The sequence below is a fragment of the Pimephales promelas genome, chromosome 23 (assembly GCF_988280905.1).
Source record: "Pimephales promelas chromosome 23, fPimPro1.hap1.1, whole genome shotgun sequence".
Taxonomy (NCBI): domain Eukaryota; kingdom Metazoa; phylum Chordata; class Actinopteri; order Cypriniformes; family Leuciscidae; genus Pimephales; species Pimephales promelas.
In genome coordinates, this window is record NC_142791.1 from 12,571,148 (window position 1) to 12,595,946 (window position 24,799).

Below are 24,799 nucleotides of genomic sequence, written 5' to 3' on the forward strand. Positions count from 1 at the left end.
AAAACAGAACACATTCATTTAAACAAAAAATATTTATATGCGTGTGTGTGTATATAAAAAACATGTTAATATATATACATATGGAGAGACAGGTGGGCTGTCAGATTTGATGCTCACCTTGGTAATTCGTTTACCCTCCACTAAGGGGTGGTATGATGGCCACCTCGTCTCCCTCTCTGAGGGTCAAGGGCTGAGCACCCAGAGGCACGTACTCCTGCCGAACTGCCAGGACCACCTGATCCCGTAACACAGACAGTCTGGCAAACAGGATAAACATGCTCTCAGTAAAATCACATCAGATTCAGAACATAATGAATAGAAAATAAAGAAAATGTAACATGCTCAATCAGAAAATAATAGGTTGCAACAGATAATTTGTTGTTCTAAGCATTATTTATATAATTTATAGCATGTACAATAAAATTTAAACAAGTCGTCAGAAGGACAAGAAAGACACTTGTCCATATGCATTAAATATTTTACACTGGAAATACCCAATATTATTATATTAAACACACACAAACACAAACACACTATATATATATATATATATATATATATATATATATATATATATATATATATATATATATATTAAATGAAGTCTCTTCTGCTCACCAAGGCTGCTTTATTTGATGAAAAAAAATGACAAACAGTAATATTGTGAAATATTATGACAATTTAAAATGACTGTTTTTTATTTGAATATATTTTAAAATGTAATTTGAAAGCTGAATTTTCAACATTATTGCTGTTGCTGATTACACATCAGTTTTCAGTGTCACATGATCCTTCAGAAATCATTCTGATATGCTGATTTTATGCTAAAAAAACCTAAATTATTTTCAATTAATTATTTTCAATGTTGAAAACAGTCGTGTACCATTTTCCCACAAAATTCTATGATGAATAGAAAGTTCAAAATAACAGCATTTATTTAAAATATAATCTTTTCTAACATTATAAATGTCTTTACTGTAACTTTTGATCAATTTATCTCATCCTTGATGAATAAAAGTATTTTCTAATTTCTTTTTCCCAAAAAAATGAATAAATAAATTCTTACTGACCCTAAACTTTTGAATGGTAGTGATTAATGTTACAAAAGCTTAAGTTTCCATTTCTGTTCTTTTGAACTTTCTATTCATCAAAGAATCCTGAAATAAAAATGTAAAAAACTGTTTTCAACATGGATAATAATCATAAATGTTTCTTGAGCATCATATTATAATAATTTCTGTAGGATCATGTGACACGGAAGACTGGGGTAATGATGCTGTAAATTCAGCTTTGATCACAGGAATAAATTACACTTCATATATTCACTCAGAAAACCGCTGTTAAAATTGTAATAATATTTCACAATATTACTGTTTATTTATTTATTTTTTTTATCAAATAAAGCAGCCTTGGTGAGCAGAAGAGACTTCTTTTAAAAACATAAAAAATCTTACCGATCTAAAACTTTTGACATATATATATATATATATGAAGACTTCAGATGCAAAGGCCTTTAAGTCCATTTTTGTTTTAAGTTTTTGTATTATTCTTGTTTAATACTCACATTTTTATCAGGCTTTATAGGTTTCTACCCAAGAACAGACATTTTCTGAGGCTGGGATTTAGTGAGTTTGAAGTGAAAGTGAATCCCATTTTTGACATAGGTGGCTTCTAGAGGCTTTTGCATCGGGAGTCTTCATATTTAGGCTATGACATGATAAAGTTAGTTAACATTAATGCTAGAAAGTAACATTAATACTATTATTATTAATAATAGTACACCCATAATAACAAATAATTAATATTATAAGTAAAACTATATATTAAATAACAATAATAATTACCATATGTAACACTAACAATGTGAAGCTACTGCACAGGAGCGCAAAGCATGGTTGTTAGACTGAACGCATCTGTTTGATTATAATGCGTCGACCACTTGCAGTGTAAATAGAACCGATTTAAAAATCCTACAAAAGTATTAATATAGTTGTGATAATAATTCACCTCGGATGTCTGGTCTCCAAATCCTGCCACAGCTGTAGAGATGTAATGTTTGACGGAACAGTGATGTTCTCCGCTTTAAGTCCCGTTAATTCAGCACTTTTTGCAAAGTACAGAACCGACACCTGCTTAACGTGTAAGTTAGATATATGGGCTATCATGACAATTTCTAAACTGTTGCCAAAACCTGAAGTTGATCGAATGCCATTACGTGATGTAAATCTGATTCGTGTTTTTTAATGTTTTTACTTACAGGATATTGATCAGATAACGCAATATTATCTGATATAATGTAATAATGTATTTCAAAAGCAGACTTACCTCGGTATTCATGTATGTACATTAGTCGGAGACGCGTGTAAAGTTCAAACACTCGCAGCGCGTGCTTCTACTGTCAGGCTCAAGCTCGTCTTCCTCAGAGCTCGAATCCCATTGGTTCTGCTTTAGGTCAGCTGACTCATGGCCAGGAAACAGACACATCATGATTTGCTTATTCAAGAATTCAGTCAACCTTATAAAAGCTTAAAATTTAATTTTATAAATTCACACTTTTCCTCCTCTACTATGCATTCTATAAGATTGTATCAGTTTATCCTATCCTGGCTTTATCCTATTTAAACCGTTCCTGAAATTAGCTCCGCATTTCCATCATTAACCGGCAGATGTCTCCAAATTCACATGTCTAACTTGGCCATTCACCAACCTCATATTTCAATCTCCTTAAATATAATGTAAAGCACTTTCTTGATGGTTACTATATTTAGAGACTTGTCTAAAACACTACATACATATATAACATTTCTAAGCTTTAAATATAGGTTACAAGAAAAATAAAATAAAAACAACGGATCAAACACACGTCTCGCCATTATTAGCCTAAACAGCCGATGGCTGTTGTTGTTCAGTAAGACGATTCTGTGTGGCATTCGATCAATCCAGTGACATCTCTAACCACAGACCACAGCTGTGCAACGTATGTCCCCGTTTCACAGTGATAGTTATTAGCAACGTGTGGGACACACAAGCAGAGTCTTGCATTTCTCCTAATTTTCCGACAGAGGGACAGCAAGGCAGCGGCTACCTCAGACATACCTGGCAAGCCGCTTCAACATTTATTTCTTTAAACTAGTATCTATTTTATGTTACACGTCGGCCAACTAAGTCACCATGAAATCAGAATTGACAATTCTTATTTTTTTTGGATGGAATATTGCCGTATTTAGTCTATTATAAATGATTTATTCATGCATATCATTTTTTAAAATCCATATTGTAATCTTTAATCAAAACAACTTCATCTCCCTCTTGCAGCTCATCTCTCCCCTGATGACGTGTTTACTGGCAAGAGGGCAGTAGCCTAACCTGTCACTCACATGAGATCCTGCAAACCACAATCCAATCAATTCTGGACAAAATCAAGCAATGCCCTACATTTGTTCTTGTTGGAGAAGCCGTTTAGATCGGCTTAACATTCCTGAGCCACAATCCTTATTCTGAATTCAATGCCGAAAAAATGTCACTTGTCAGTATTGTAAATAGTAACTACAAGCAAAGGAGGAATAAGAACGACAAGTTAAAATAAATGTTCCAAAAGGTGTTTTCGTATAGCGATGCAACAGAACTATTTTCAGTTCCTCAAAGAACCTTTCAGTGAACAGTTTTTAAAAGAATAATTTCTTCTTAGTGTTATGAACCTTTTTATAAGATTCTGTGGATGTTAACAGTTCTTCATGGAACCACAAAAGCCAGTAAATAACTTTTTATTTGTAGTATCTGAACTTACTTGCATGGACATAACAGCTCATCTTTGTAAGCCTACACCTGGTCTACACTGCAAGTTCACGACGTCAGCAGCGTCACAGGAGTTTGTCGTGTCGCGTCACTAGTTGTGTAGACGGGGTGTAACTCAACACCCTGATTGCTTCCTTTTGAAGGATTTGTTGTGCTATATTTACAGGTTTGACCCTGGGGAGGACCAAACAACTGTCTCAACTATTATTAGAATGACCGTATCCTTGAGTCTATTAATACCTGTCAGAATTCACAGTAATAGACCACTTTAAAAGATTAACGCTTATTGTCCAAACTGAAATGGATGGAAAACTTTGGATCAAAGAGGACTCAAATAGTTGAATCCCACGGCATAAAGATACTGTTGCATTGATGGACATATTGTCTATTCATATTGTCTGCTTTGCTGTACAAACAGCTATATTCACTGGTAAAGAGTGAAATATTTTTCTAAGTTTAATCCACTAGTTCATTATGTTAGATAGACCATCATTTTATGTTCTGCATTCACTGTAAAAAATATTTTCAAGATTTGTTATCACAACATTTTTTTCTTTTGTCAAATTAACTTAAATAATTTATTTAGTTTAGATAACTTATTATTTTGAGTTTCTGATGATTAAATCAATCTCCTTCGTTGTATTAACTCACTTTTTCCAGTTCAATCAACTTAAAATTTTAAGGCAACCAGGTTACTTACTTTTTTAAGTTAAACCAACAATATTTTTTACAGAGTATGTAAAAAAAAACTGACTTTAACTTCTACAATGTGATATTCTAGGCATTTTTTAACAAATAAGCAAAAACTTCTGAAACATTTTTATGTATTAGGCTATATTATATATTTGAATACATTTTTAATAAATATAACATAAAATTCCAAGTTAGACATCACCAGCTCTGTTAACTATATATATCTGTATATACTGTACAATTTCTTAACTAAAAAAATATCTCATAATAACAGTCTCATCCTATTGTGAACTGTGATCATCTTTATATGTTTGTCGGCTGTTGTGAGTTTAAATAGTCAACCCTGCTACCAAGTTGCCATGATTTTTACAGTAAAATTTGCAGGAATATCAATAAATTTAAACATAATTTCCCTTTCCTTTCAAGACCTCGAGCACAGGGCTAGTAATGGCAATAAAAAAGTATAAAACTGTCAGCCCTGTTACTTTGGCCACAGCTCTATTCCAACATATATTACATTTGGTTAAAGAAAGTAGGCTACTGTATAACCACGTGTAGCCTATACCTACTATAGGGTTAGGATTGGGGTGTGGTTTAGGGTTAGTTGCAACAAGGACACTGTAAAATAAAGTTTTACCTTACATTTTATTTCAGATTGCACTTCCCAAAGTATTAACACTGAGCATTTGAATTTTCTGAGAATATTTACAAAAATCGAAGTTTTTTTAATCTTTTTTTTTTTAATCGCGTCAAAAATAAACTATTTATTCAGTAATTTTGCAGAACCAAGTTCTGTTTGATACAGTTCAAACACAAAGTTTGGCATATGTTGAGAGAAAAACTATTTGTATCAAAAATCTGTTGTAATAATCAGCCTGTTATCCACAATAAATGCAAACAGACCCCCAAATCACTGCTTTTATCCAACTCTTTGAACCCTATTACAAACATTCCCCCAAATCACAATGTTGCTCTTGAGAGGAGAAAGTTTCTAGACTTGTCACCTGATAAATGTCGGTGGGCAAACTATTACAATGCTCTCCCCACCCCCTATGAAGTATGAAGACCGCCCACCACAGGCATCCAACTCGAGACCCCATATAGATTTAAAAAGCGAGAAGGATTCAGTGTGTATGACAGTCACTGAGTGCGAAGCATCGGGAGAACATCTGTCTATCTGTAGTCCGTCTGTCTCCACTTTTTCTGAGGATGCTACAGTTACCGCGGCTCCGCCAGGGCGTGATCGCGCTTCTCATATGGTTCGCGCACTTGATGGAACAGCAGAAAGTACAAGGTAAAGTGACATGTATGCTTTACGAGCTGTCTTAAAGTCTGAATGAGGAATATTATGCTGTGTTAAAACCTTTAATGCATTGACTTGGACTTGAGAAGGTTAAATGGTGCGTTTGCGCGCTGGCGCCTCTCATGCGTAAAAACTAAAACATTATAAGTGAACTTGTTTTCAAGACACCTAGCTATTATAATTCATTGTCGAAACTCATTAGAAAAGGAACAATGTCTTTGCTGACACCTTACTGATCTTTAAGTGATTGATAGCCTATTTTTAGATTTTTTTCTCTCCATTTATTATGTTTATAATCTCTAAACGGTTGAGCATGTTTCCGTGCAAGGCACAAAACGCTTGCACAACCACCTCTATATATTGTTTCTGAAGAGTTTGAGTGGATTCAGATGGTAGAAGGACGTTTGGAATTTCAACCCAAATCATTTTCAATCATTTTTTGTTTGTTTAATCTTTTACCTGGATCCAGCAAAAATGAGTAATTTATAGTCTTACAGCAACCTGGCACTAAAGATGCAACCAGATATTCAATATTGAGGTGACCCAAGGTAGCCTAAAAAAAAAAAAAAAAAAGAAGAATCGGTCATTGACTGTACTGATTGCCCGACGTGGTTATGAGCACTAATTGTCTCCAATTAGCTACATTCTATTGTATTGAGTGATAAATGGGCAGAATGGGATTCAGCCTGTATGAGGGGTTAATAAAGTGACTTTTTCCAGCTGGCAACTGCTGGCTTCAGCAGGGCAAGAACGGGAGATGCCAGGTTCTGTACATGTCTGGGATGAGCCGGGAAGACTGTTGTAGAAGTGGTCGCCTGGGCACGGCGTGGACCGAGGAGGATGTACCTAATAACACACTCTTCCGGTGGCTGATCTTCAATGGCGGCGCACCAAACTGCATACCTTGCAAAGGTAGCTACCGCATAAGAGTGTTTTCATCATTTGGATGACTGGAAGTAATCTGGAAGAAGCTAAACATTTCGAATTTGATTTCGTTGGTATATGTCAGTCAGAAATGACATAACCACGTTTAAACCACAAATATTTATATATACAGAACTGATATGCCAGTTATTCATAACCTTCTTTATTGATTCTACAGAGACTTGTGATAATGTGGACTGTGGTCCTGGAAAGAGGTGCAAAATGAACAAGCGGAATAAGCCGCGCTGCGTGTGCGCTCCAGACTGCTCGAATGTCACCTTTAAAGGGCCCGTGTGTGGCTCCGATGGGAAAACGTACCGGAACGAGTGTGCACTCCTTAGGGCCAAGTGCAAGAGACACCCTGACCTGACTGCGCAGTACCAGGGAAAATGCAAAAGTACGGTCACTCAAGAGAAAAAGAAAGCAAAATGTACTTGATTGGTTAGTTTTGTTGCGCACAATTCATAGGCGTACATTCTCCAAAGAAAAAAGAATGTCTTCGTAATCTTTAATCCAAAAAATAATAACCTGCTCTGCCTCTGAAACGACTTTTTTTAATGGTGACACCACATGCGTCTATTGGATAATATAGGATTTTTCGGAACACTTTACAATAAGGTTCATTAGTTAACATTAATTTACTGAACTTCTTCAGCTTTAATCTTACTTAATATTAATTTCAACATTTACTAAAACATTATTAAAACCAAAGGTTGTATTTGTTAACGTTAGTTAATGGATTTAAAACAAACAATGGATTTAAACTAACATTAACGAAGATTAATAAAAACAGTTACATATGTATTGATCGTTGTTAGTTCACGTTAGTTAGGCTAATACACTGTAAAAACATATTGTTGGTTTAACTTAAAAAAAAGAAGTAACCTGGCTGCCTTAAAAAATTAAGTTCATTGAAATGGAAAAATTGAGTTGATACAATGAAGGGGATTGATTTAATCATCAGAAACTTAAAATATTATGTTCTCTGAACTACATAAATGATTTAAGTTGGTTTGACAAAAGAAATAATGTTAACGAAAATATTTTTACAGTGTACATGAACTAATGTTATTTGTAAAGTGTTACCTGATTTTCTTTTAATTAACACACACTTTTTAATTTTTAACTTAACAGAACATCCTTTTTCTCCCAGAAATACGTCACATTACAGAAGTTAAATGGTGGCGAATGTCCATAATGCACAACTAAAATGTGCATACTTGCTAGTAATTGAGCAGACATGCATAACTTCATGTCTTTCTAATAAGAATATTATGCCCACCAAGATATTATTTTATCGATGTGTAAAGGCTCGTTAGCGACAGAAGCTGCCAATTTTGACAGGTCATTATTTTTCGACAGAGTCATGCTATGACGTGCGTTGTCCTGGAAGCTCGACATGTGTACTGGACCAGACCAACAACGCCTACTGCGTGACCTGCAACCGGCTTTGCCCCGAGGTGACCTCGCCGGAGCAGTACCTGTGCGGGAATGACGGGATCGTGTACGCCAACACCTGCCATCTCCGAAGGGCCACGTGCATCATGGGACGCTCCATTGGAGTAGCCTACGAGGGGAAATGCATAGGTGAGAATAAGACAAAAATCTCGCGCTTGCACAATCCTCCTTAAACATGTGGTTCTCATTACTCTGTTTTCTGTTGCAATAACACATTCATGTTTCACATGGGTAGCAGTGACTGTTGCTGCTTTTCTGCGTTATTTAATACCTCCTCAAACCACACTGAGAGAAACAAGGCTAAAATTAACATTCAATGTGGCCCAAAGAAGTGGTTTTACACAAAGTGAAATCATATTCTGTGGAATAACTTCCTCATTTGGTTGGTCTACTCTGCTTCAGACGCCAGGTCCTGTGAAGACATCAAATGCCGCGAGGGACGGAAGTGTCTGTGGAATAAGCGTACGGGACGGGGACTATGCGCGGCGTGCGAGGAGGACACCTGTCCCGAGGGTCGACCGGGCGACAGTGTGTGCGCCAGCGACAACGTCACCTACCCGAGCGAGTGCGCCATGAGGCAGGCCGCCTGCTCTTTGGGCCTCGTCCTGGAAGTCAAACACTCGGGCTCCTGCAACTGTAAGTAGAGGATGCTAAGCCTGGCCGCACCCTTGTCCCGCATTCCCACCCCCTGCCAGATAGACACCCCTCTTTCTTACCCCTCCCACTCCCGAAAAGGAACACAAGGACTGTCAGAGAGCACGTATTCGGCTTCCTCTCGCAAAGACATTCTGCGTTTTACCTCAGAGGCGATGAGACGTCCTGATGCGTTAGAAGTGTCCAGGACGGCGCAGATGTTCTCTTGCTCATCTGTTGATGTCTTAAATGAGGTTAAGCCGAAATCTTTGAGGTCAAGCCTGGAAGGATTTCTGTTTGGGATGCGAGACAGTTCCGAACACGGTGCCGCTCCTCCGCAACGGTTACACTATCTGTGCGTCAGAGACAGAAACGTGACGAGTCATGTGGAAATTACATAGGGACGTAAACTCACTTAGCGTGCTCTGTTTTGTGTTGTCTCTGCCTGTGGCTGACCGGCTCAGCGATGATCGCGTGATACAGATGAGCGTGTGTGTGTGTTATGGACAAAGAAAAGCAAACCTGTTGCCATTTTGGTGCACGCTCACAAATATACCAGTGTTTGGGGCAAAAATACCACTAAAAAGTGACACAAAATGCCCTATAAATGTAAAATAGGGGGGCAAAAATTTTTTTTTAACATGTATTTTAATACATAGATATATTTCTGACATATATTTTAATTTAAGTTTTTGAAATGGTTGGTGTGTGTGTGTGTGTGTGTTTTATGGTTTAGAAATATATCGCTAGAAAATCAATTCCAAGAGGCAAATATTGTCTGCGGAATTTCATTTCTGACCCCAGCTAACATCTTTGTCTATCATCTTTATGTAATAAAGGGAAACTCAAATAATTTTTTTATTTTTTTTTACTGTCGATTTGTTATGTCCATTTTGCTCAATGTGAAAATGTTATTTCACTTACCGTACTCTTTGTTTTCTAAGTGTTTTTAAACGAAAAAAGCTAATTGAGGGCCGTTCACACCAAGAAGGACAATATAAAAAAGATAAAAATTAAGACAACAGTAAGGATTTTTATAGGCACTGAGAAATGATATTCCATAGCTACGCAAAGAAAATATATTTCCATATATTTATGATCTGTATATGAAATGGTTTAAATAAAATGAAAAATATATGGAATAATAAAATCCATTAATATATTACAATATATTGAATAATGTTGATTAATGTGCATGTCAAACACAAATTAGTTGAGTTTAAAATACTCAATCCTCAATTCTTTTGAGTTACACCAAGGCAATATTTTTTTAAGTGTGTGATTTTCTCAAACATTTCTAATGCATTCTCAAGCAAAATATTGCCTTGGTTTAACTCAAAACTATTTACTTGAGAATTGAGTATTTTGAACTCAACTAATTTGTGTTTGACCAATTAGACTTTAGATGTTTTCAACATGCAACCTGAAGTAATAGCAACACAACTTTCCTCGTAAATTCAACTTTGTGTAGTAGAAACATAACTCAATTGAGTGAAAGTAACTCTCGTAAATATATTGTCGCATATTTTTCAATATATGAAAAGCAGCACTTCCTTATGTATTATTCAATGTAATGTAATATATTGTTCAGTATATTTAAATTATTTACGTAAAGATCATTGGAATCACTTTCAGAGCGATTTTATCCAGCCATTGACAGCCAATCAGAATCCGTCCTGTAACAATCTCAAGCATTTAAAGTGACAGACAAGCGAGCACTTACAATCAACGAAACGATATCGTCCGCTGTGGACGCTAATATAGTTATCGTTCTTGGTGTGAACATACCTTCCTCACGTAAAATGTTTCTATACAATGTCACTTCTTTTTTCGAATCTTATAATGGTTCAAATGTGGGACATAACAAATCTCATGTGGAAAAAATGTGATTTTTTTGTTTTGTATGAACATGTTCAGATGGTTCATTTGTTAATGCCTTAAAGTAGAACCATCTTTAACCAGCCTGAGTCTGTGTGTGGTATTCGTCATCTTCCACGAAAGCAATATTTTTGTTTATGGGAAGGGATCACATAATATCTCTTTGCTTGATTTGATTCGATTCTGTACAATGACTTGACAAATACAAGAAATTGTCTCCGCTAATAAAAGACAGAGGTAAGGCCCCATTCCACAGAGAAATTCAATCCCAGGCTCTCCTTCAACCCTCAGCTGTGATCTCGCAAAGCATTGTTAGAGATGCTTTGGGAAAAAGATGCAAGTCGTCATGCAGTAAGACTCTGTGCCTGAATGCTGTTGTGTTTTATATTAATGCAACAGTTGCTATATTCCTCCGCAGCGCTCTCAGAAGAGACGGATGAAGAGGAGGAGGATGAAGATTACGCGGATTATAGCCATGTGTCTCTGTTACAGACTGGATAAATCGCATTCAACAGCAGGACTCCATTTAAGCGCAGAGTCATGTTCATATTGTACATACATGTACTCTTATTTATTTTCCGCAGACATGTGGAAGATGCTTATTGTTCTAGGTGTTTATTTATACATTTTTGTCTTCTTATTTATACATTTATAGTCCGAATAAATGAACTGTCTACCGTCTTTTCTTTGTCGTCTTTGGAAGAATATTATTTATTATAATGTGCAATGTAACTCTGTATGTGTTATGAAAAGTGTATACAATTTGTGAAGAAAAGAAAACAGTTTTTGTCATCCTCCCAAATCTGCCGCAAAACTTGCATGTTTTATTTATTTGCAATTCTAATAATGTATTAAGCATAGATCTGCTTCGGTTTACAATCAAAAGCAGCCTTTTCAGTAAAGTCTATGTATGATTTTGACACATACACCAAAAACAGTGGTTTTATTTGACAGAAATAATGTTGGAATCAATGCATTGTTTTATAAAATCTAAATATATCCTTGATGTTATTTTCTGCCTATAGGTTTTCTTGTTTTTATGTGGGTTCTCAGACAAAGGAATCGTTTATCATATAATGTATATAATTAACAATATCGATCTAGCATTGAATTCTTGCCATATATTGTCTTTTTTATTTTAGAGAGCCAGCTATACATTTATAGTTTTGTATTTGTTTGTAAATGTGTAATGTATATAAAGTGAATGATGCCATTTGTAAAGATGCAGTATAAAGAGTAAAATCTGAAAAATCTACTTCAGTTACTGAGAGTGTTATTCCTAAATGTGTGAAGTGTAAATCTTGTCATTTTAAATCCAATGTTGGGATTTTGTAAATTCTTTCAGAACGTAATTGGCCCTGAGCTTGAATCCTTAAAGTGGGAATTTGTTATTCCATGCAAGTCACAAACAGATTGATCTGAACACACACACACACACACACACACCCCAATCAAGTTCTGCAGAAGCCACCGGAACTGTCTGAGCTGCAGTGGAGAAACTAATTTGCCAGGAAGTTTCACAGACGGCTAATTGTAAAGGAGAGCGTCACCACCTCTTTGCTTTGCAAGGCTTCATTATACGCTTATCGTTAATTCCAGCCCACAGAGAGGTTTTTCAGACAGTGTGGGAAAACTATACAGACACCTTTGTATATCAACATTTCTTTCTAGACTCTAAAGAACAGTTCACACCAAGGACGACATCATATAGTTAACAATAAAGATATACTGTAGTTTTTCTGTACATTTCTACACAAGAATAGCAGTTTACACCACAATCTAACAACAATGCATAACTCAATTTCAAAGCGATTTTTCCAGCTGATGGACAACAGCCAATCATAATACAGCTGCTTTAAGAGCACGAGCATTTAAACTGGCAGATGACATTTTAGGATACTGTCGACCCTAATATTATCATTATAATTAGTCTTCTTGGTGTGAATGGGCTTTAAAGGATTAGTTCAACCAAAATTAGGGCTGTCAAACAATTAATCGCGATTAATCGCATCCAAAATAAAAGTTTGTGTTTACATAATATATGTGGGTGCACTGTGTATAATTATTGTATATATGTAAATACACACACATGCTTGTATATATTTAAGAAATGTTTTCATGTATATACTGTATATAGATTTATATATAATTTATAAATAATATATTTTTCTTAAAAATGCATGCATGTGTGTGTATTTATATGTATACAAAATAATTATACACAGTGGACCCACAAATATTATGTAAACACAAACTTTTATTTTGGATGCGATTAATCGTTCGACAGCCCTACCCAAAATATATATATATATATATATATATATATTTTAAATAGGCTCTTCAAAAATTTATAATGGGAATGAATGGTACCTTAGATTTTGAAGCCAAAAAAGTGCATCCATCCATAATAAGAGTAATGCATACAGCTCCAGGGGGTAATAATAAAGGCCTTCTGAAGCGAAGCGATGCGTTTTTGTAAGATAAAATATCCTTATTTAAAACTTTAGAAAAACTATAATCAATGGCCTCCGGAAACGGCCGTACGCGCGGTCACAAGAGAGTCGGGTTCTGAGTTCTGACCTCTGACTCGACGTATGACGTGGGATGTAGCGTAAGCTTAGGTGAGAATTGACAAAAAAGGAAGCGTAATGACTCACGAATTATAAGTCTAAACAAAGAAGTTAAAAAAAATATCAAAGGATTTCCATATAAAAGAAGAGGAGGTCCTTTATGAGTCGGGTCAGAGGTCACTCTTCGACCAGAACTTGACTGACGTTTCCAGAAGCTAGTGTTCATAGTTTATAAGTTTTAAATTTGGATATTTGTCTCACAAAAACGAAGAAAACCTTTAACCTCCTGGAGCCGTATGGATTACTTTTATTATGGATGGATGTGCTTTGAGCTTAAAAACTCAAGACACTAATTCACTCCCATTAAAAAGCTAGGAAGAGCCAGGATATTACTTTATTATTTCAGCTGAACACAATTTATGACGTCATATGGCTTGAGGGCGAGTAAATTACAGGATAATATTCATTTTGGGGTTAACTAAATGAAGCTATTCACAAACAGCCTTACTGGTAATTTACTTTGGCTTCATTGAAGTGTTCAGTAAGGTGAGGTCTGTCTGTGCTGGCCGGGATGATCTCTCTTCTCTCGCGGGACAGCTGAATCAGCAGTGGGCAGGGGGAATACGGGCGCCCGGTCCCGCTGATACCTGCTGAGCAGCATCTGTGATAGTGCAGAGACAGCGAAGAGTAATCATATCTGAAATGACTGCAACAAGGAAGATGGTAATCAGGAGTGAACACGGAGTCACTGTCTCAAGCCTGTTTTGGAAAAATAGCAGGCTGCCACTATAACGATGTTAAGAAACAGCTGACATTACATGAGAGAGGAGAGACTTTTTCCCATTGTCATGCTGATAGAGTTGAAATCCCTTGACAATACTATAAGTAAGGAGTTATTTTGTGGAATATTAGATCATATGGAAGGAAATCCCTTCCTATGAAGGATTTTTGTCCAGTTAAAAAAAAAAAACCCTCCTTAAAAAACATGTAAGATCCATCCTAATGTGTTCCAAAGTGAATTGTTATGCTAGCCTGGGAAAATAAAGACAACTTCCTGCTAATTTAGATTTGCTCTGCAAGTTAGCTTGGCAAAGAGCTCTTTCAAGCCCATTTCTAATCCGTCGAAATTGCGCCACCAATCAGAAACTTTAGGGATGACGACAACAAAGTTCATTGCAAAGCTTTAGTTAAGGTTTTGTTTCCTGTGTGTGATTTATTGAATCACTATAAAAAATATTGTTGGTTTAACTTAAGACATTAAGTAACCTGGCTGCCTTCAAATTTTAAGTTGATTGAACTGGAAAAAGTGAGTTAATACAATGAAGGAGATTGATTTAATCATCAGAAACTTATCGGACCTAAATAAATTATTTAAGTTGATTTGACAAAAGAAAAAATGTTGCGAACAAATCTTGAAAATATTTTTTTTTTACAGTGTGGAAAGCATATTCACTTCTAGTTGTCTTACTGCTAATTTTAAATAGGCTAAACATAGAGCAAGTTGTTATCCAGTGTCTGGTCATTTTTTCAAGTTGTTCTACAACAGACGAACGTCGCTCTGCATACGTCATCTACTTCATTGCTCTGACTAGTTTTAAGTCTATCCAATTCCCCTAGAGGCATTTGAGCTACGTCCATTGGTGACGCCCCTTGGAAATGATTTGTCTATGAAGCTTTGCCAGACCATAACTCAGTTACAACTGAGAATGGTCTGGTTTTAACCAGGCTATTGTTATGCAACTCTTCAACAGAATTTAATTCTGGCTGTCAGCTCCAAAAATAATTTATTTATTTTTTTATAAAAGCCTATACAACAATAAAAAATTATTTGGATCTGGAATGGGTTTCATGCACATAATCAAGCTTTTGTCAGAAAAAGAAAACGTATCTTACCCAAGTTGTGAATGTGTTTGTAACTTTGTACACTGAATTGAATGTGAAGACAAAAAACAAACAAAAAAAAAAACATTATTTACCGCAAAATGATCAGCTAGGAAATTGCCAGAACTTCTTCTGTGTAGACGCAAACACGACCCGGGATTGATACCGGCATCTATGCCAGGTTGGGGACCTAGTAGTAACATTCCCGGAATCAGTCCCAGAACGCGCGCTGTGTGATCAAAAGCCAGGACCAAATGCCGTAAGGGGTGTGTCATAGTGATGACGCTCGTGCCATCACGCGACTCTGTTGCTCTTAGAAGAAAGTTTGTGTTCATCATCAACAAAGAAAGGACGAACAAATGTCTGCAAACTGGAACGGTACAGAACCGGACCACTATCCGCGCTGACAACACAGCTGAGATCTTTCACCAGTTTTGTGAAACGATATGCGCAAGTACATGCATCTGTTACACGTCTCATCCTGACATCATGTGTCTTTCGGGGATCTTCACGGGTTGAGTGTAAACGCACTCACAGATCCCGGCAAATCACTGGCAGTGTGAATGAACTGAAATCAAACAATCAACTGCCGGGTCACATTATCCGTGTATTTTCCGGAATCTCTGTGTGAAAGGGGCTTTACAAGCAGGCGATACTGGTTTAGATCATTTTTTATGAATCATTCATTGAATGAACTCACTGAATCAGTCAGAGTAAATTAACCGACACCTGACTCACATATTTTCAGTGACGTTCGACTCTAAATGAAGCATTGGTGAGTTTTTAAAATTAAAGGTATAGGTAATTTCGGAGGGGCTAGCAATAGCGAGCTAGCTTTGAGAGCATGAGATCCCACCCTCCCTTCAGAGCGTCTCCAAAGCAAGCCACACTTCCTTCAAAACAATGAACGCAGATTCAGCAAAGCTTCACAAGAGATGTCTTAAAAAGCACATAACATTACAATAAAAATGAACACAAACAACTTACAGAGCTATTACTTGTAACACCTGACTGCTGTTGGTTCATTTAGCCAGTGTTGACAGGCATACATCCGAGTCTGAGGACGTGAACAGCTCTGGGTAAAATCTCACGGGTGGCCCTCTTGTACTTACAATTACAACAATTACAATTACAAGGAACTGTAAAAAGTGGCTGCTGTTTGTTTGCGGCGCTCGGTCAGTGACTGTGTTTATAACCGAACTGAACGCACTGATGACTTTAGAAGTAGTAACGTGCGCTCACGGTTATGGATAGAAATGTAGTGGAGTAAAGAGTACAATATTTCCCTCTCAAATGTACTCGAGTAAAGTCATGAGTACATGAGTAAAGTACAGATCCCTCAAAATTGTACTTAAGTACTGTCCTCAAGTAAATGAACTCCGTTACTATCCGGCTCTGTTGTTAGTTCATGTTAACTAATGAAGTTCACAAATAAAACCTTAGAAAGTGTTAAAAAAAATAATACTGGAAAATACAAACAGTCTATGAATTTCTGCAAAGTTCATGCAAAGACATCCTTGTTCTCTCTATATAAATCGGTACAAAAAAAGGACAATGCTAAAAAAAAGTGTTGTGTGACACAAACAAAACTTTTGGAGAGAACCAGTCTGGAGAGACCCGAGCTCTGTGGGTCATTTCCTGATGGTTCATTGGGGTCTCTCTGGCAACCAGTCCACCGGATCCCCGCTGGGTCTCTCATTGAAGTTCAATACAAACGTGCGAGCCAGTCGATGTCTGCGAGACAGCCACTGGTCATCTGAGGTTTAGCTCAATCTGTGTACGACTGATGCCTGGAAATAGCATGAGAAATGTACTTGAGGGTGTAATCGAATAGTTCTGCTGCTCTGGACAGCAGTCAAAACAGTCTCTTCTGCCCGTCTATGTCCACTTCTGACTAAGGGCAAACCAGAGTGTTTCTGTTGCAGCTCATGCACGCATACAGACCTTAATATTGGTGTATACACTCAGTATGTTGTCTTAAGTGTTTATGGCGCATTATTAAAACCAGAGAGCCCTGCATAGTCAGTGACTGATGGCCCTGTATGGAAAATTCACGCTTATTAATGTGCTGTTGACTGTTTCTGCCATTTCAGAAATGTTCTCCATGAGCAGTCATATAAATTTGGTTTTAATTTGAACTAGGAAAAGGAATGCGCGGAGCCATCAAAACAAGCGTACGCTTCCTCAAAGCACTTCAATGAGCCGACAGCGGATCGCATTCGAATCCGAGGGAACCGAATCTGCCGTTAAAAACAATCAGCAATTAAAGCCTGGAATGAGGCTTTGAAACAAGATCACAGACAGCCGCTATAAGAGACTATCATTGTGTTCTAACATTACTAAGAGTTTTTCTCACTCGCTAATGGAGAAAGTTTCCTAAATGAGCATGCACGCCTCGTTACCCCAGACGGGCCGGTTTTGATGTTCCAGTTTTGAAAAGAGGAGAATGTACATTTTGTCCTTACATTTGAACTTTGTGTCGCAATACAATACAGAAAAGGCATGTGCACTACATTCACTAATGGAGGCAACTCCAGTCACAGGCCTAACTCATTATAATCACTCATGGGAACATCCTTGTGGAGGTACGGCGGCTGTAGGAAATGCCCATTTCTCCTCTGCATGAAGGAAAATAGCACTGCAAACGGGTCGTTGCGTAAATATGGCCTAATTAACTACATTTCCATTGGCAATTCTGGGATTCTTAAGTTTCATCGTGGCCGATTAGGCAAAAATAATTTCAGGCAATTTTGAGATTTTGGGCTGCATGGCTTTTCACAATTTGACGTTTCAGACTAGTTGAAAGAAACCTCCGAAATACACACTTTGTGTTTATTTTATTGCACTTTATTTGCACCTGCACTGTAAAAATGAATATGCTTTATCTAATCAATAGAGTTGTGGTAAAAGATTACAAGCAATATTATTAATTAAATTTAACAAATTAGAATTGAGTAATAATTAATCAAATTATTCCTTAAAAGTTTACACCCAAAAATTTAACAAAAATATCTCATTAACAGAAAGACGTCAAAGATTAATTGAGAACTATTTATTTTATATTGGCAACATTGAAGACACCTCAATTCTGGAATTTCAGTCAATATATTTTGAAGCCCAAAAAAGCTCATCCATCCATCTTTAAAGTAATAGCCTGTATATTGACTGAAATTCCAGAATTGTCAGCAATATATACTGTGTGTGTGTGTGTATATGTGTATATATATTGCTGAAATGTTTATAAATATATTGCTAAATAATATATTAAAAATGTTTTACCCTTTCTACCTGGGGTGTTTGCCTCAAAGGGATATGCAACCAAAAATTGTAATTCTGTTATCATTTGTTCACCCTCATGTCAAAGTGCAGGATGGGGTCCAATGCTGTTGTTTTGGACCCCATTGACTTTCATTGACATGAGGGTGAGTAAATGGACAAAAAAGGTTGAAATATTCCTCAGAATATCTTATTTTATGTTCCGAAGATTAACGAAACGTCTTACAGGTTTGAAATATAATTTTAAGAGCTGCAGAGGAAACTAATAATAACTATATAAAAAAGATAAAGACACTTTCTGAAACTCTCACAAGATTTTAAGAAGATCACTGTAAGGCTGTCAGACAGACTGACACTGGGGGAAAGGAAGAAGATATTGAAAGTTTGTCTTGCAGACAGCTTTGTGAAGTTCTTCAGACATGCTTAAAGTTTAAAGATTAATAAAGTGTTCATGTCTGCATACTAATATTCAACTGGGATATAGTGTGAGTAATTTCAAACGGTCTCAGGTTATTTTAGAGAATGTCTCTTCTCCAGACACAATACCATTATTATTTCATTCTTTCTAAACAGTCAGTTCTCAAAATCAGAGGAATAATATTATGTCTGCTCCCAGAAAGCAAAGTCACAGACAATTTTAATGTTGTATTGAGAGAGTATTAACTGATTCACAGGGAGAAGAACTGGGTGTCAAGTGGAAATGAGACCGAGGTCAAACTCTCTAAAAGAAGTTATATTTCAGGATGTCTGCAGCTGTCAGCTAGAAGTTGTGGGTTAGAAGTTTCTTTAATATGCAGTCATACGTAAAATCCCCGTTAAACTGCCAGCTGTGGTTGCCAGAAATTCACGGCAAAACTTATAACGGTATAATTCATTAAGTGATATAAATCTAATATAACAATATACAAACAAAATCTGACTTTTTACCTTAATATGTGCCGATAACCACCTCAGCAGCCTCTTTATTTAATATTAATAAGTCACATTAACAAAATAACAAAACACTACTGTGCATTACCGATAACAAAAATAAGAAGAAACAAAATTATTGTACAAATTTTAATCATATGTGATGTGTAATCCAGTGCAAGTTACTTGCAAAAAATCATAAATTTTACAGTATTTTACAGTTAAATTACATTAAACCATCACCATATATATATACGGTAACTTACAGGTAACTAATTTACATGTTTCTACTGTGTTTTCCTCCTCTTTTTTTTTTCAAATAAAATAAAATATAATAAAAAATGTTTTAGTGTAGAATAAACACTGGTCTAGTGATTGTGGTCCCACTTACCCTAAAGAATATTTGAACGATTTGCATTTGAAATTAAAAATATGAACTTAATAAATACTGCACTTAATTCATATTTACACAAACCAGCCAATATTTGAATATAGCAAGCGAAACAATTTTAAAATTTTTGTAAAAATATTCATATAAATAATGGTTCCATTAGCACTTTCTGCATTTGGAGGCAAAGTTGAGCCAAAGGTACAGCATAACATTCATAAAATTAGTTTTACTTTTCAGTTTTGGCATACGTTTTAGAATGAAAAATAAAAAACAACAACACCACCACTAATTTTCCTCATTTACATATGTCAAATACAGTCAGGTGCACATGATGATAACTTTATATATTGTATATATAATTTATTTAATCTAACAGCTCATTCTCACCCCCAAGGCGTCACCTAACTGATGCCTTGGGAAGCATTTGACCATGCTTCAATATTTGACGCTTAAGGCGCCCTTTAGCGTCAGTTAGATGTAACCCTACCCCCACCCCAGACCTAAACCTAACCGCGTCATCTAATTGACGCTTTCCTTTAGCGTCAGTTAGATGACGCTGTAGAATCGCGTCAAATATTGAAGCATGGTCAAAGGTGACACCTTGGGGTGAGAATGCGTTGAATGTAAACATAATTAGATAGATGAAGGGGCGTACGCATCTTACCCCACTCTCACCTAAAAAAAAAAAAAAAAAACAATCTTTCACTTAAAGGGATACTCCATTTTTTTGGGAAATAGGCTAATTTTACCACTCCCCCAGAGTTAAACATTTGAGTTTTAACGTTTTCGAATCCATTATTCAGCCAATTTTCTGATATTTAGAAGAATATCAGTAACCAGACAGTTTCTGGTCTCATTGACTTCCATATTATATTTTTTCCTACAATGGAAGTCAATGAGACCAGAGAATATCAGAAAATTGGCTGAATAATGGATTCGAAAACGGTAAAACCCAACTGTTTAACTCTGGGGGAGTGGTAAAATGAGCCATTTCCAAAAAAAGTGGAGTATCCCTTTAAATTGTAAGTTCGCCGATTGTAAGTTTTGTATTGCTTCAATATCAGTAGTTTATGTAAAGGAATGTCTACTCTTTCTCTGTTACCTGGACCGAGATATTCACATTTATTTGTGAGCAATAGTTTTTTGGCATCTGTCTTTTGGCCAAGCTTCAGGGCTTTCATTAAAACGACAGATTGTACTTCCACGTTTTTGTATCCCTGCACAAGGAGAGTCTGATCGACAAAGGGTTATTAACAAAACTGTATTGTAAGAGTAGTGTTATCACTAAAAACCGCATCATACCTTGTCTACGCTTTAAACGGCATTATGACTAACATACTATTGCAGCAGCTTTCATAACTGTACGCAATGGCGTTTTGCTTTGGGAAGTTGGGCAGAACTGACAGATCAGTGGTTTACTTACAATTGTTTCCCCTCTCTTTGGGCTAAAACTGTGCTCGTCGTCATCGGGTTTGATATATTGACTACAAACAGAGATTTTTTTCAACCGTGGTGTTCTCTCAGTTTTCTTTGCAGCCTTACGTTTTTGTTCCCACTCAGTTTTGTTTTTACATTCCCAGAATCTATAAATGTGTCGTCTGTCAATTTAGCTCTAGATCTCGTTTTGAGTCTGGTTTATTGGAAATCCCCACAAGCCAATGAAAAGCAACAGCCTCCATCTAGTAGTTTTGTGGGTTATGAGGACAGCTGGGAATCACTGTAGATGACTAATCCATAGACAGGGAAACACTATGACTAATCACTACTGAGCAGATGAGCCATAGAGATGCCGGCGTTCCTTACGCTTTAGTAAGAAGACAGCTCAAAGCCTTCCAGATGACTAAAACTAGGGGAAATAATTGCTTTAATTGTTGTTAAATGGGTCAATGACACAATAATTGGAAATGGTATGAATTTGTGAATTAAAATTAGTTTAATAATTTTTGGGGGCAATCATATCAGGATGGTATCTTGATTGGTATCACAAAGCAAAAAGCCCCTTTGAATGAATGAAATTCTTGAAAACAAAACCCTATTCCCTATTTTGCCATTATCACTGTTATTATTATTATTTTTTTTTTTTCACAAAACACCATAAGATAGGAAATGATATCACATAGAGAAAGCTCCTGAAGACCCCAATTACAGTGTCATGGTCAGTAAGTCTAATGTTCCCGTCCATTATTCACAAGACCAAAAAGTGAAACACGATACCATCCTACAAGCAAATGACGAAAGACAACACATTTGTCCTTCTTCTGCCTTTATTTTCCATGTTGCTCAGTGGAAATGATGCATAAATACACATAAACACTGTCAAACATGTGAATGACTTGATGCCACCTTGGTAAACTGCTAAAAGCCCACCTAGACTTTTTTTTTCTTTCTTTCTTTCCAGTACAAAGATGTCCTTTCCAGAGACTAATCTGTAACAAATGTACAAATATTTGAATATATTACAAAAAGGCAGCTGAACTGGTTTGGAGGGTATAAAATTGTAGTAAATATAAATAAAACACAAGGTGATGGCCGAGTTTGACGATGACTATGCATTCGAGGTGTTTTTCAAAGGATACCTGCTTTTGGAAGTGTGGCTGATGTGGCACATGACTGGTTTGGTGGCTCTTGCGTTAGTTTCCTCTGTTCACGTGTCTGGGAACTTCGAGACTAGAGGAGGCGTGCTTATGCAAAGAGAGTGTTTTACATTCAGGGCCAACAGAAATACAAAAAGATTCACAAACAAATAATGCGATATCCAAACAAGCACATGGTCAATACATCATGCGTTCAAAATCGAAGGCTCTGTCATTGTTCACCTACAGGGACTGATTGCGATTTTAGTGTCTGTGGTGAAAAGTCAAACCGGTGTTATATTTTTCAGTAGGGCTTTGTCAACCATTACCATCCAAGATAAAGAGATAGATGAGCAAAACCCTGGATATGTTCAGCTTTGAAATAACACTAGACCAAGTTATAAAAACACCTTTGTGTCCTCAATGATCTTAACTCAAAAATGTGCGTTTATCTAAATCTCCAATCGAGTGCGGCTCCATGCTGTTTAGAGATATTACATGACAGGAGAAGATTTTATTATATTTTTCTAAGACTCAGGAATCACTCATAACTCCACTTTTCACTTCACAGCCACAAATATTCAAGACGGCAAAGTTGAATTACATCTAAAGACTGTCATTTGTGAGAGAACACACTGAAACGTTTGTTTTAAAAATACATTATCGCTCACATTAAGGCTTTTAAGTACAAACTGGCAACTCTCACTCACGCATTCACTCAAGAAAACAAACTACGGACTACACGACTTCCAGTTGCCCTACGTGACCAAGCATGTGATTAAATCATCTATTTAGGAGCAATGTGCAACTAGGTCTGTCTGTATTAAAAAGAACTGATATAACCATTTTACTGACAATGGTAATCGTGTGTTCTGGGTTAATACATGTGGGTTTGAGAGAAGGTATCGAACTTCAGGGCTGAAATACCTTCTTTTTCTGCAGATATGCATCCTTACGTGAGGATTTACCAAAGTCCATTTTTCCATGGCTCAATTAGTTTCACCACAGTAACTTAAAGTAACTACGTAGTTTACACAACGTGCCACTGGTGACTGGAGATGTGCTGGCCTGTGGTGAGTTGGCGATGGGTAGTGTCTGAGGGATGCTGGGATGTCGTCCCTGGGTCATATCCTGCCTGCGTCCTGGTCCTTCTCCTCCAGCAGATGAATGAGCTGACCAAAGCTCTCCTTTACCACGTCCATGTTGTCCACCGTGCTTCCCTCAAGAATCCAGCTCTTGCCTCGTGCCAGAGGTTCCAGCTCAAAATATTTCTTTATCTGTGTGTGAAATGAAGAGATGGAGAAAGAAATGACTCGGCTCAATTAGTTGATAAACTATCAACCTTATTTTTAACGGCCATTTGCTTCCACTTATTTTAGCTGTCTGTTGTGCTGCTTGATATTCAAAACTGTTCTTTGCTATCATACTATTTTAATTAATGAAAGCAGACTGTTTTGTAGAGCAAATAGCTTCATCGTTTACTGCACTTTGTTATTCTTCAAGTTATTTCCTGATATCAGCTGATGAATTGAAAGTCTGGGACATTCACAGAAAAGAGCTCACTTCCACATTGCAAAAAAGGTGGATAAACATAGAGTAAAAAAGTTGAATTAAAGAATTAGTTCACCCAAAAATGAAAATTCTGTTAGTATTTACTCCCCCTCATGTTTTTCCAACCCGTAAGTACGATGTTTTTGATGAAATCTGAGAGCTGGATCACTCCTCCATACTAGTCCATAGAGAGCTTCTTGAGGAATTAAAACTTGCCGGTCTCGAAAAGTTATTAAAGACATTAAAGTTTATCAAGTGACGAGAATACCTTTTGTGCGCAAAAACCAACAAAAATAACGACTTTATTTCAACTATTCACTTCCTTCTTTATGGGCATCTAGTCAGTTAACGTAGCGTGATAGCGTAGAGCTACGTCACTCGTAGGCTCGCTATTGGCCGACGCTGGTCATGTGTGTGATGCGTGTGACGTAAAACAACAGATCATACGCTGTTACAAACTAGTAACCTGACTCGAGGCAGAGAGAGAAGTAAATGAATACTTGAAGTTAAAGTCGTTATTTTTGTTTATTTTTGCGCACAAAAACTGTTCTCATCGTTTGATAAACTTAAGATTGAGCCACTGTAGTCACTTGGACTATTTTAACGGTGTCTTTAATAACTTTTCTAGGCCGGCAATTTTCATTTCCTCAAGAAGCCTATTGCCTAGTATGGAGGAGTGATCCAGCTCTCAGATTTCATCAAAAATACCTTAATTTGTGTTCCGAAGATGAACGAAGGTCTTACGGGGTTGGAAGAGCATGAGGATAACCCTTTAATAAAAGTGTTCTAAAGAAACCGAGAACAACATGAACAAAATTGAAGTGCAATATAAGCTTATGCATTTTAAATGGTAGATAAAAAAATTGCTTCCCAAATATATCACTGTTGACATCGAGGTGCATCTAATCAAACTTGTGGCAAATTCATTGGTCACTTAGTATAAGCTATAGTCAAAAGCGGTTTC

At 36.6% G+C, this 24,799-nt stretch overlaps 3 protein-coding genes across 4 annotated transcripts in view; 1 reads left to right on the forward strand and 2 right to left on the reverse strand.

Annotated features, from left to right (window-relative positions):
* Positions 1 to 117: 117 nt before the first annotated feature.
* Positions 118 to 2,479, reverse strand: LOC120481731 (molybdenum cofactor synthesis 2). Of its 2 annotated transcripts, none has more exons than XM_039675537.2 (3): positions 2,326 to 2,479; positions 2,008 to 2,129; positions 118 to 257 (listed from the first exon to the last, which is right to left on the reverse strand). In XM_039675537.2, exons 1-3 carry the CDS (start codon positions 2,335 to 2,337, stop codon positions 131 to 133), a joined length of 261 nt encoding a protein of 86 aa, XP_039531471.1. In that variant the 5' UTR covers positions 2,338 to 2,479; the 3' UTR covers positions 118 to 130. The 2 variants fall into 2 exon arrangements, with proteins under 2 accessions (XP_039531471.1, XP_039531470.1); XM_039675536.2 differs by having other exon boundaries at positions 2,008 to 2,132; positions 2,326 to 2,459.
* A 3,089-nt stretch (positions 2,480 to 5,568) lies between these two features.
* Positions 5,569 to 11,926, forward strand: fstb (follistatin b). The gene is made up of 6 exons (XM_089126176.1): positions 5,569 to 5,782; positions 6,512 to 6,703; positions 6,894 to 7,112; positions 8,078 to 8,302; positions 8,576 to 8,809; positions 11,103 to 11,926. Exons 1-6 carry the CDS (start codon positions 5,698 to 5,700, stop codon positions 11,183 to 11,185), a joined length of 1,038 nt encoding a protein of 345 aa, XP_088982302.1. The 5' UTR covers positions 5,569 to 5,697; the 3' UTR covers positions 11,186 to 11,926.
* A 10,031-nt stretch (positions 11,927 to 21,957) lies between these two features.
* Positions 21,958 to 24,799, reverse strand: part of arl15b (ARF like GTPase 15b) — a 54,637-nt gene continuing 51,795 nt past the window's right edge. Inside the window, exon 5 of the mRNA XM_039675528.2 lies at positions 21,958 to 23,561. Coding sequence (XP_039531462.1) covers positions 23,409 to 23,561 — 153 coding nt within the window. The 3' untranslated portion in view covers positions 21,958 to 23,408. The remainder of the gene's footprint in view (positions 23,562 to 24,799) is intronic.

Excerpts from the sequence above, each read along its gene's own strand:
- LOC120481731 (XM_039675536.2), bottom strand. Across the intron at positions 258-2,007 it reads TTGGAGACCAGACATCCGAG|ACTGTCTGTGTTACGGGATC; the intron begins GTGAATTATTAT and ends CCTGTTTGCCAG.
- fstb (XM_089126176.1), top strand. The coding sequence starts at position 5,698 with ATGCTACAGTTACCGCGGCTCCGCCAGGGCGTGATCGCGCTTCTCATA. Across the intron at positions 5,783-6,511 it reads GGAACAGCAGAAAGTACAAG|CTGGCAACTGCTGGCTTCAG; the intron begins GTAAAGTGACAT and ends GACTTTTTCCAG. Across the intron at positions 6,704-6,893 it reads AAACTGCATACCTTGCAAAG|AGACTTGTGATAATGTGGAC; the intron begins GTAGCTACCGCA and ends TTGATTCTACAG.